The sequence below is a fragment of the Dendrobates tinctorius genome, unplaced genomic scaffold (assembly GCF_039654945.1).
Source record: "Dendrobates tinctorius isolate UK_male_01 unplaced genomic scaffold, ASM3965494v1 ptg000139l, whole genome shotgun sequence".
Classification (NCBI taxonomy): Eukaryota; Metazoa; Chordata; class Amphibia; order Anura; family Dendrobatidae; genus Dendrobates; species Dendrobates tinctorius.
The window spans coordinates 1,096,536-1,107,414 of record NW_027361807.1 but is presented as its reverse complement, the minus strand read 5'-3'; the positions used below and the strand labels follow the sequence as shown (position 1 = coordinate 1,107,414).

At 42.7% G+C, this 10,879-nt stretch overlaps 1 protein-coding gene across 1 annotated transcript; it reads left to right on the top strand.

Annotated features, from left to right (window-relative positions):
* The first annotated feature begins 72 nt into the window (after positions 1 to 72).
* On the top strand, positions 73 to 3,305 carry LOC141048979 (uncharacterized). The gene is made up of 2 exons (XM_073545059.1): positions 73 to 665; positions 2,377 to 3,305. Exons 1-2 carry the CDS (start codon positions 82 to 84, stop codon positions 3,260 to 3,262), a joined length of 1,470 nt encoding a protein of 489 aa, XP_073401160.1. The 5' UTR covers positions 73 to 81; the 3' UTR covers positions 3,263 to 3,305.
* Positions 3,306 to 10,879: the final 7,574 nt, after the last annotated feature.

Genomic DNA, 10,879 nt, shown 5'->3' with positions numbered 1-10,879 from the left:
CACTATATTTGTAGCTCGGTGCTTTTTGCCTGTATTACTACTTTCACACTTGCGCCTTTTTGTGCAGCGTATCGAGCGCACATGAAACGCATGTCAAAAGCGCGTGCAAACGCTTGTAAACGCGTTTTCTGTAGCATTTTGTGCGCATTACGACAAAAAAATCGCAGCGTTTTTTCATGCGTTTGCATTTTTTATGCGCAATGGTGTCACTTCACAGGAGAAAAAATCCTTGAAAAATTCTTGCAACACTCTTCTCCAATGGGACAGCAGTGGGCGTGTCTTATGGAAATTCTTTATATAGACCCTGTTTACAGCAGAATTCTTCACATTTGCTTGCATTTGCCTTGTGAAACATGGATCTGGACATCAGGATGGCTCAGGCTTATGCAGTTGCTTGCCATGAACAGAGGGATAGAGAGACAGCGAAGACGGCAGCGGCGGCGTTTGTTGATACATCCCATTATTGAACTCCGGGAGAGCCGTGGAGCGTACCACACCCTCTACAGAGAGCTACAGGTAAACCCGGAGAAATTTACAGATTATACCCAGATGTCCCAACAAAGCTTTAACGATTTGCTTGGTCGGGTCCAAGAAGCCATCCGGAGACAGGACACGCAGCTCTGTCGTGCGATTCCTCCTGAGGAATGGCTCCTGGTCACATTACGGTACGTAGTATTGCAAAACCAATGCCTGCAGAATTTTCTTTGTTGTGACATGTACTATTACAATGAACATAAGGATGAGTGACCTCATGGAGATCAACATCCAACACTGCGGAGACACCATCACATGTTTCTCAACGCAGTGATCTAGAGCAATGCCCCCATCCCTTATGGGAAATATGCAAAAGCATGTAAATCAACAGCCGCGGAGACACCATCACATGTTTCTCAACGCAAGCAATGACTAGCCAGGTCTTTCCCCGGGAAGGAACAACCACGGGAAGGGCAGTCTCCAATTAAGGAAACCACCTATGCCAAAACATGGTATCCATCCACAGACAGCTGTTTCGGGGTATTGCCCCTCATCAGTGTGGAGTAGGAAACTGGCTAGTAGGAGCAATGCCTAGTGAAAGGCTATGAACATAAGGATGAGTGACCTCATGGAGATCAACATCCAACACTGCGGAGACACCATCACATGTTTCTCAACGCAGTGATCTAGAGCAATGCCCCCATCCCTTATGGGAAATATGCAAAAGCATGTAAATCAACAGCCGCGGAGACACCATCACATGTTTCTCAACGCAAGCAATGACTAGCCAGGTCTTTCCCCGGGAAGGAACAACCACGGGAAGGGCAGTCTCCAATGAAGGAAACCACCTATGCCAAAACATGGTATCCATCCACAGACAGCTGTTTCGGGGTATTGCCCCTCATCAGTGTGGAGTAGGAAACTGGCTAGTAGGAGCAATGTGACCTCATGGAGATCAACATCCAACACTGCGGAGACACCATCACATGTTTCTCAACGCAGTGATCTAGAGCAATGCCCCCATCCCTTATGGGAAATATGCAAAAGCATGTAAATCATGCGTTGAGAAACATGTGATGGTGTCTCCGCAGTGTTGGATGTTGATCTCCATGAGGTCACTCATCCTTATGTTCATAGCCTTTCACTAGGCATTGCTCCTACTAGCCAGTTTCCTACTCCACACTGATGAGGGGCAATACCCCGAAACAGCTGTCTGTGGATGGATACCATGTTTTGGCATAGGTGGTTTCCTTCATTGGAGACTGCCCTTCCCGTGGTTGTTCCTTCCCGGGGAAAGACCTGGCTAGTCATTGCTTGCGTTGAGAAACATGTGATGGTGTCTCCGCGGCTGTTGATTTACATGCTTTTGCATATTTCCCATAAGGGATGGGGGCATTGCTCTAGATCACTGCGTTGAGAAACATGTGATGGTGTCTCCGCAGTGTTGGATGTTGATCTCCATGAGGTCACTCATCCTTATGTTCATAGCCTTTCACTAGGCATTGCTCCTACTAGCCAGTTTCCTACTCCACACTGATGAGGGGCAATACCCCGAAACAGCTGTCTGTGGATGGATACCATGTTTTGGCATAGGTGGTTTCCTTAATTGGAGACTGCCCTTCCCGTGGTTGTTCCTTCCCGGGGAAAGACCTGGCTAGTCATTGCTTGCGTTGAGAAACATGTGATGGTGTCTCCGCGGTTGATGTACTATTACAAATCTGGCAGAATTATAGTTCTGCCATGTATTTAACAAAAAGCTGCGTTTTTTTTTTTATGGCATGTAATGAACAAAAGGCTGCAGATGTATTTTTATTAACTTTTTTTTTTTAAATTTATTGTTGGTGTTTTTAAAATCCATATACAGAAGTAATAATTGTTTTTTTTTTTTTTTTTATTTCCCAGATTCCTGGCAACTGGACAGACACTCTCTTCACTCCACTTCCAGTACCGTATTGGAATCTCCACGTTGTCTGGAATTGTAGCGGAAACCTGCCAGGCTTTGTGGAATGTTCTCTGTCCAGAATTCATGCCCCTGCCCACTGCAGAAAAGTGGTTGGAAAATGCCGAAAAATTCTGGACAGTATGCAGTTTCCCCAACTGTTTGGGAGCGGTGGATGGGAAACGCATCCGGATTATCAAGCCAAAAAGAACTGGATCGGAGTACTACAACTATAAAAAGTACTTTTCTACAGTACTCATGGCCATTTCGGATGCAGACTGTATGTTTGTAGCAGTGGACATTGGGGCATTTGGCCGTGGAAATGACTCCCAGGCCTTTAAGAACTCGGACATGGGCCGGAGATTGTATGGCAATCAAATTAATTTTCCCATGCCACGGCGTCTTCCCAACACCGAAGCTCCGCCACAGCCCTTTGTAATGGTTGGGGATGAGGCATTCCAGATGTGCAAAAACATGCTCAAGCCCTACTCCAGCCGGGACTTGGACCACACGAAAATAATTTTTAATTACAGGCTGACCAGGGCCAGAAGAACTGTTGAGTGTGCCTTTGGTATTCTTGTATCCAGATGGCACATTCTCGCCACAGCCATTAATCTAAAACTGGAAACAGTGGATGAGGTGGTGAAGGCCTGTGTGGTTTTACATAATTTTGTCATGGCTAGAGAGCATCCAAACTTAGATCTTGATGATGTTGCTCCGAACCCATTGCCTGAATTTACTCAGTACCCTCTCAGGTCATCGGTTGAAGTTGGCCAAATGAGGGACCAATTTGCGGCCTACTTCATCTCGGATGTAGGCCTGGTGGAATGGCAAGAGCAAATGGTGTAAAAAAATTTTCTTGTTGGGTTAATAAAACAATGTTTTGATATTTGTACTGAGTGCATTGTGTCTTTTTACACTCCCAATACTATCAACTTGCCAGGTGTACCAGTGAAATTATGATGCTGTGTTTTGTGCATCATGAATTTACTAGTACTCCTGACCACATGACTATATACACACATGCACACACACACACATTGTATGAGCTTTATCATCTCGACAGTGTGTTCAATTAGCAGCGAAGGTGGAGAAAATACAACTAATATTTTTGTGACATGGACAAATTTAAAAATTAAAAAAAAAAATTGTTGCTGCACTGGCATCCTTTACTTTTTATTACACCAAAACATGTAACTATAAATATTATTTGTACGATCACCACTGTGGCTTGAGTTTGAACAGAACACACACTGGAGACATAATAGAGTTTATACAACTTCTACCATACCTAGGCCTGGTGTCATGCTGAAGGGAGGATGCACAAAATAACATATATTGAGTTCACAAAGTTATCACACATGGGCATGACAATACACATATTACTTAAACTGCAGCATCGCTACAGTCTGCTTCAAATATATGGAGACTTAAGCAACGCTGCAGGTTAAAACTAGTGTGTATTCACCTGCCCAGGTGTGATAGTGATGAAGATGCAAGGCCAGGGTATTGGTGAAGTTAATATAACATTTATATTCAGCATCAGGTCATCAGTTTATTCCACACACTTAGAGTATGTTGTTAATTACTAGGTATATCTACAATCCCCTTGCTTTTTCTCAAAAATAGTTAAATGATGGCAAAAAAAGACAAGGTAACAATAGATATGCCTTGCATTCAACACCATCCTCTATGCCAGGGTTTCCAAAATCTAGTCCTAAATGTCCACCAACAGATCATGTTTTAAGGATTTCCTTTTTTTGGGGTCAGGTGAAGCAGTTATCACCTGAGTAATGGAATTACTTAAAACATGATTTGTTTGTTGGCCTTGAGGACTGGAGTTGGGGAACCCTGCTCGATTCAGTCTGTGCAATATTATATGACTGAAGAGACTGGTGCTGAAAATACAAGTCGCATAGATTTGTTTTTTTGACACCAGATATCTCCATTGCTGATGTTTGTTGTGTCAGTCTTGGACATGTGTTGTCAAAAAAACAAATCTATATGACTTGTATTTTCCACACCAGTCTCTACATTATTCTAATATTGCACAGACTGAATCGAGCAGGGTTCCCCAAATCCAGTCCTCAAGGACCACCAACAGATAATGTTGTAAGGAATTACAGACTGAGGGCGGATTCAGGAGCTATGGCAAGGTACGTGGCCCCCCATCTTCACCATCAGAAGTAATCGGGTACCGGGCGAGCTAGGGCTCTCCTAGCGTTAGGGGAAGGAGCCCATGATCCGTAGACATCCGACAACAGAGCCGTGACACACAGTGCTTTTCCAGAGCCTTTGTACTACCAGTAGCTTGTATGCCCCTATATTTCCATTGACAAATGATGGACCGGAGTGGACACTTTCTTTTTTTGTGGCTTCAGTTGAAGTTTTTATTGAGATCGTTTTTTTTTTTTAAACCAACTTTTTATTGATTTTCTTACGTGAAATATACAAATTATAGAATAGGATAAGTGTTAGCATACAAAAATATATCAAACGTCGTTATAGTTATCAAGAAATCTCAATGCATTCACATCCTTCCAATTTGCCTCTTTTACCTCCTCCTCCTTATATAGTCTTCCTTCCTGTCTTCCTCCTCCCATCATTCAACAGTTTCTTATGTCTTAAATCCAAACTTACTCAACCCCTTCACTACCAAGGGTGGTTTGCACGTTAACTCCCGGGCCAATTTTTACAATTCTGACCACTGTACCTTTATGAGGTCATAACTCTGGAACGCTTCCATGGATCCCGGTGATTCTGACATTGTTTTCTCGTGACATATTGTACTTCATGTTAGTGGTAAAATTGCATTCAAATAACTTGCGTTTATTTGTGAAAAAAACGGAAATTTGGCGAAAATTTTGAAAATTTCGCAATTTTCCAACTTTGAATTTTTATGCCCTTAAATCACAGCGATACGGCACACAAAAAACTTGATAACTAACATTTCCCACATGTTTACTTTACATCAGCACAATTTTGGAACCAAAATTTTTTTTTGTTAGGAAGTTATAAGGGTTAAAAATTGACCAGCGATTTCTCATTTTTGCAACACCATTTTATTTTTAGGGACCACATCACATTTCAAGCCACTTTGAGGGGTCTATATGATAGAAAATACCCAAAAGTGACACCATTCTAAAAACTGCACCCCTTAAGGTGCTTAAAACCACATTCAAGAAGTTTATTAACCCTTTAGGTGCGTCACAGGAAGTTTTTGAATATTAAAAAAAAAAATGAACATTTAACTTTTTTTTCACAAAAAAAATAATTCAGGTTCAATTTTCTTTATTTTACCAAGGGTAACAGGAGAAATTGGACTGCAAAAGTTATTGTGCAATTTGTCCTGAGTACGCTGATACCTGATATGTGGGGGGAAACACTGTTTCGGCGCATGGCAGACCTCAGTAGGGAAGGAGCGCCGTTTGACTTTTTCAATGCAAAATTGGCTGGAATTCAGATCGGACGCCATGTCGCGTTTGGAGAGCCCCTGATGTACCTAAACAGTGGAAACCCCCCCAAGTGACCCCATTTTGGAAACTAGACCCCCCAAGGAACTTATCTAGATATGTGGTGAGAACTTTGAATCCACAAGGGCTTCACAGAAGTTTATAACGTACAGCAGTACAATTAAAAAATCATTTTTTTCCACAAAAATGATCTTTTCACCCCCAATTTTTATTTTTCCAAGGGTAACAGGACCCTAAAAGTTATTGTGCAATTTGTCCTGAGTACGCTGATACCCCATATGTGGGTGTAAATGACTATTTGGGCGCATAGCAGAGCTCGGAAGGGAAGCAGCGCCATTTGACGTTTTTGGCTAGAATTGAGATCGGACACCATGTCGCGATTGGAAAACCCCTGATGTACTAAAACAGTGGAAACCCCCCACAAATGACACCATTTTGGAATCTAGACCCCCCAAGGAACTTATCTAGATGTGTGGTGAGAACTTTGAACCCCCAAGGGCTTCACAGAAGTTTATAACGTCCGGGCGTGAAAATAAAAAAATCGTATTTTTTCCACAAACATCATCTTTTAGTCCCCATTTTTTTTTTTATTTTCCCAAGGGTAACAGGAGAAATTGGACCCCAAAAGTTGTTGTCCAATTTGTCCTGAGTATGCTGACACCCCATATGTGGGAGAAAACTACTGTATGGGGACACGTCGGGGCTCGGAAGGGAAGTAGTGACGTTTTGGAATGCAGACTTTGATGGCATGGTCTGCGGGTGTCATGTTGCTTTTGGAGAGCCCCTGATGTACCTAAACTATTGCAACTCCCCACAAGTGACCCCATTTTGGAAACTAGACCCCCCACGGAACTTATCTAGATGTGTGGAGAGCACTTTGAACCCCCAAGTGCTTCACAGAAGTTTATAACGCCTGGGCGTGAAAATAAAAAAAAACATTTTTTTCCGCAAAATTATATTTTTGCCCCCAATTTTTTATTTTCCTAAGGGTAACAGGAGAAATTGGACCCCAAAAGTTGTTTTGTAATTTGTCCTGAGTAGGCTGATACCCTACATGTGGGGGTAAAACACTGTTTGGGTGCATGGCAGAGCTTGGAAGGGAAGGAGCACCATTTGCCTTTGGAGACCACCTGATGTGCCCAAACAGTGGAAACCCCCCAATTATAACTCCAACCCTAACCCCAACACACCCCTAACCCTAGCGGGAAAATGGAAATAAATACATTTTCTTTTAGTTTTATTATTTTTCCCTAACTAAGGGGGTGATAACGGGGGGTTTGATTTACTATTTATGGCGGTTTTTATGTTTGGCAGCTGTCAGACGCTAAAAGACGCTTTTTATTGTAAAAATAGTTTTTGCATCACCACATATTGTGAGCTATAATTTTTCCGTATTTTGACCCACTGAGTCATGTGAGGTCTTATTTTTTGCGGGACGAGTTGACGTTTTCATTGGCACCATTTTCGGGCACGTGACATGTTTTGATCGCTTTTTATTCAGATTTTTGGGACGCAGAATGAACAAAAACCAGCGTTTCATGAATTTCTTTTGGGGGGTGCGTTTACACCGTTCCGCGTGCGGTAAAATTGATAAAGCGTTTTTATTCTTCGGGTCAGTACGGTTACAGCGATACCTCATTTAGGTCGTTTTTTAATGTTTTGTCATTTTTTTGCAATGAAAACAATTTTATATAAAAAATAATTATTTTTGTATCGCTTTATTCTGCGAGCTATAACTTTTATATTTTTTTGCGGATGACGCTGTAAGGCGGCTCGTTTTTTTGCGGGACAAGATGACGTTTTCAGCGGTACCATGGATATTTATATGCGTCTTTTTGATCGCGCGTTATTGCACTTTTTGTTCGGTGGTATAATAAATCATTTTTTGCTTCGTTTTTTATTTTTATTTTTTAAGGGGTTCGCTAAAGGGGTTAACTAATGGGACAGTTTTATAGGGCGGGTCGCTACGGACGCGGCGATACCAAATATGTGTACTTTTATTGTTTTTGGTTTTTTTTATTTTGAAAAAATGGATTTATTGGGGAATATTTTTTTTTTTTTACTAATTTATTTAGCGATTTTTTTTTAAATTATTTTTAATACTTTTTTTTTTTTTTTTTACTTTACCTTGTCCCAGGGTGGGACATCACTGTCCTGTGACAGATCGCTGATCTGACAGATCAGCGATCTGTCACAGGCACTGCTGCAGACTTCCTCATGCCTGCGCTTTGCAGGCAGTGAGGAAGTCAGCTCCCTGCAGGCCCCCGAAGGCCCCCGTCGCCATCTTGGATCCGGGGGCCTGTAGGGAAAGAGCCCCCCGCAGCAGCGCTGCACATTGCGCTGCCGTGGGGGGCTCAGGGAAGCAAGGAGGGAGCCCCCTCCCTGCCGATGCTTCCCTTTAACCCCCGGTACACCGCGATCGCGTTTGATCGCGGTGTACAAGGGGTTAACGTGTCGGGGGCGGTCTGTGACCGCCCCTGACACATTGTGCCGGGTGTCAGCTGTGATAATCAGCCCAGCACGTGGGCGCCGCTGATCGCTGGGACGTAATATTCCGTCCATGGTAGTTAGGTCCAGGGTCACATGGACGGAATATTACGTCCATTGTAGGTAAGGGGTTAACAACCCTGTCCCTTCCACTCCCCATGCGACTTGGCCTCAGAACCTCCCCCTATAATTTCTGCTTACCTAGGGATCCTAACAGATCTTCCTTCATATACCATTCAGTAAATACAAATGTTAACATTATTGCCTTATTTCTTCTCCTGAGCATATACCACTTATGAACTTTCTCCATTTACTGAAAAAAACTGCTGTCGATCTTTCCTTGCTCCTCTCCACCACCACTTTCTCCAGCATGAGTGTTTTTTTCAGCTGGCTTATCACCTCCTCTCTCGAGGGAATTTCTCTCACCAACCATTTCTGGAGAATTGCCCTTTTTCTCTATCATGACTATATCGTGGAAGAGAGATGGTATTGTTCCCCCTCCTTTATCCCCTCCCTCCTGATGATAATGGAATAGCCAAGCCATTGGTTCCAGCTCCATGTTTCAATTCCAAATTGTTCGAACAAACCCCTGAACTTGCTTCCAAAATCCCTCAATTTTTCCGCACTGCCAATTCCCATGGTATAAGTCCGTTCTTTCCGTATCACATTTCGGACATTTCACCAGTTTGCCTTGTCTAATATTCAAAAAATTGAAACCATATATGGCCCTATGTATAAGTCTGTGTTGAGTGTCTCTCCAGATTTCGTTTACTATCTTCATCATCTCCATCCACCCTTTCAAGATTTTTTCTTCCCCTTCTTGGTCTCCCAACTGCTTTGCCCATCCCTCTAAAATTTTCCCTGGTCTGCTGGGAACTAATGCTTCTCTCAAGTCCCTATAGAGACCCGAAATGGTAATCTCATGAATGTCCTTTAATAAAATCGTGTCCAAGTGGTTTACCTCATATTCATTGTTTATGTTGAGTAATTTCCTTATTATCCCTTGCTTTATCTGTTCATACTGGAGAGTCTGGAATGGGCGCAAGTCATATTTCTCTCTTATTTCCCCACATGTCATCCATCTCCGCTCTGTATCATGCGTCAAGTCCCTTAAAGTCCTTATTCCCTTCTCCCTCCACTCGCTAAACGGGTCATTTTCCCTCCCCTGTGGGAAATCTGGGCTTGCCCAGATGTTAATGAATTTTGAAATATTCCATGATAGCCCAAACTTTTTTCTAACCGCCTTCCAGGTCATTACTGTGTCCCTACATATCAATGAGTGTTTAACATTGGGTGGTAGATTTGGTATGGATGTATGTAATATTGATCTCAGGTCCCATGGCCTACAGAATTCGGCTTCTAAAGTCCAATCAGAGTGTCTACTTGTTTGTCTAATCCAGTCAACTGCATGTCTCAAAATGCAAGCCAGGTTATAGCCTCTAATACTTGGTATTTTGAGCCCCCCCCTCCGTTGGTAGCATTAACTTATTAGCGCTAATCCTCTGTCTCTTTCCCTTCCACAAAAAGTGAGAGAATGCCTTTGTCAATCTTTTTATGTCTGTATGTTTGAGAAGTAATGGGATTGTCTGCATGGGGTAAAGGAGCCTAGAGAAACTCATCATTTTTATCAGATGATTTCTTCCCAGAAGGGTCAGCGGAAGATTAGCCCATCCCTGCAGTTCTTTCTCTATACGTTCGATTAGTGGGGAATAATTTAAGGAATATAAAGCTTTTGGATCCCTCCCCACCAGTACTCCCAAGTATTTAATTGTGTTTCTGGCAATAGGAATGTCACATATTGAGCCTCTCTCTCTCTGTTCTTTTTTTCTCCCAAAAAGAGTATTTGACATTTTATTTTTGTTAAGTCTGAATCCTGCCAGTTTCCCGAACCCCTCAATTTGTGCTATGACTTCACTCAGTTGTGTTTTGGGCCTACTCATAAACAGAACAATATCAGCAAACAATGCCGAACACAGTGCTCTGCCCCCCACCTTGATCCCTTCAAACCATCGTCAACCGTTCAAATGTCTAGCCAATGGTTGGATAGCTAAATTGAATAACACAGGTGACATCAGGCAACCCTGCCTGGTTCCCTTTAACAAAGGAAACATTTTTGATAAGAATCCCGGGGTGTTCACCATAGCTTGAGGATTTGCGTACAGCACCTGCACAGAATTTCTAAAGGCTACATGCAAACCCAGATCTAACACCTGTTCCAGCCATGACCACCTCACATTGTCAAATGCTTTTTCCGCATCCAAGGTGATCAAGGCTGGAGTTTCTCCCCCTCTCTGCTTGGCTATGTCAACTGCCAACATTACTTTCCTGATGTTCGTCACTGCTGAGTGTGCCCCTTCAGATCCTGGTTGATTAGCGAGATAGGCCTATAACTAGTTGGGTCCTCTAGGTCCTTTCCTGCTTTAGGGATGAGCTTTATGTATGCTGTGTTAAGAGTAGCCGATACTCGCTCTCCCCCTAATATCTTATTAAATAACTCCTTCAATAC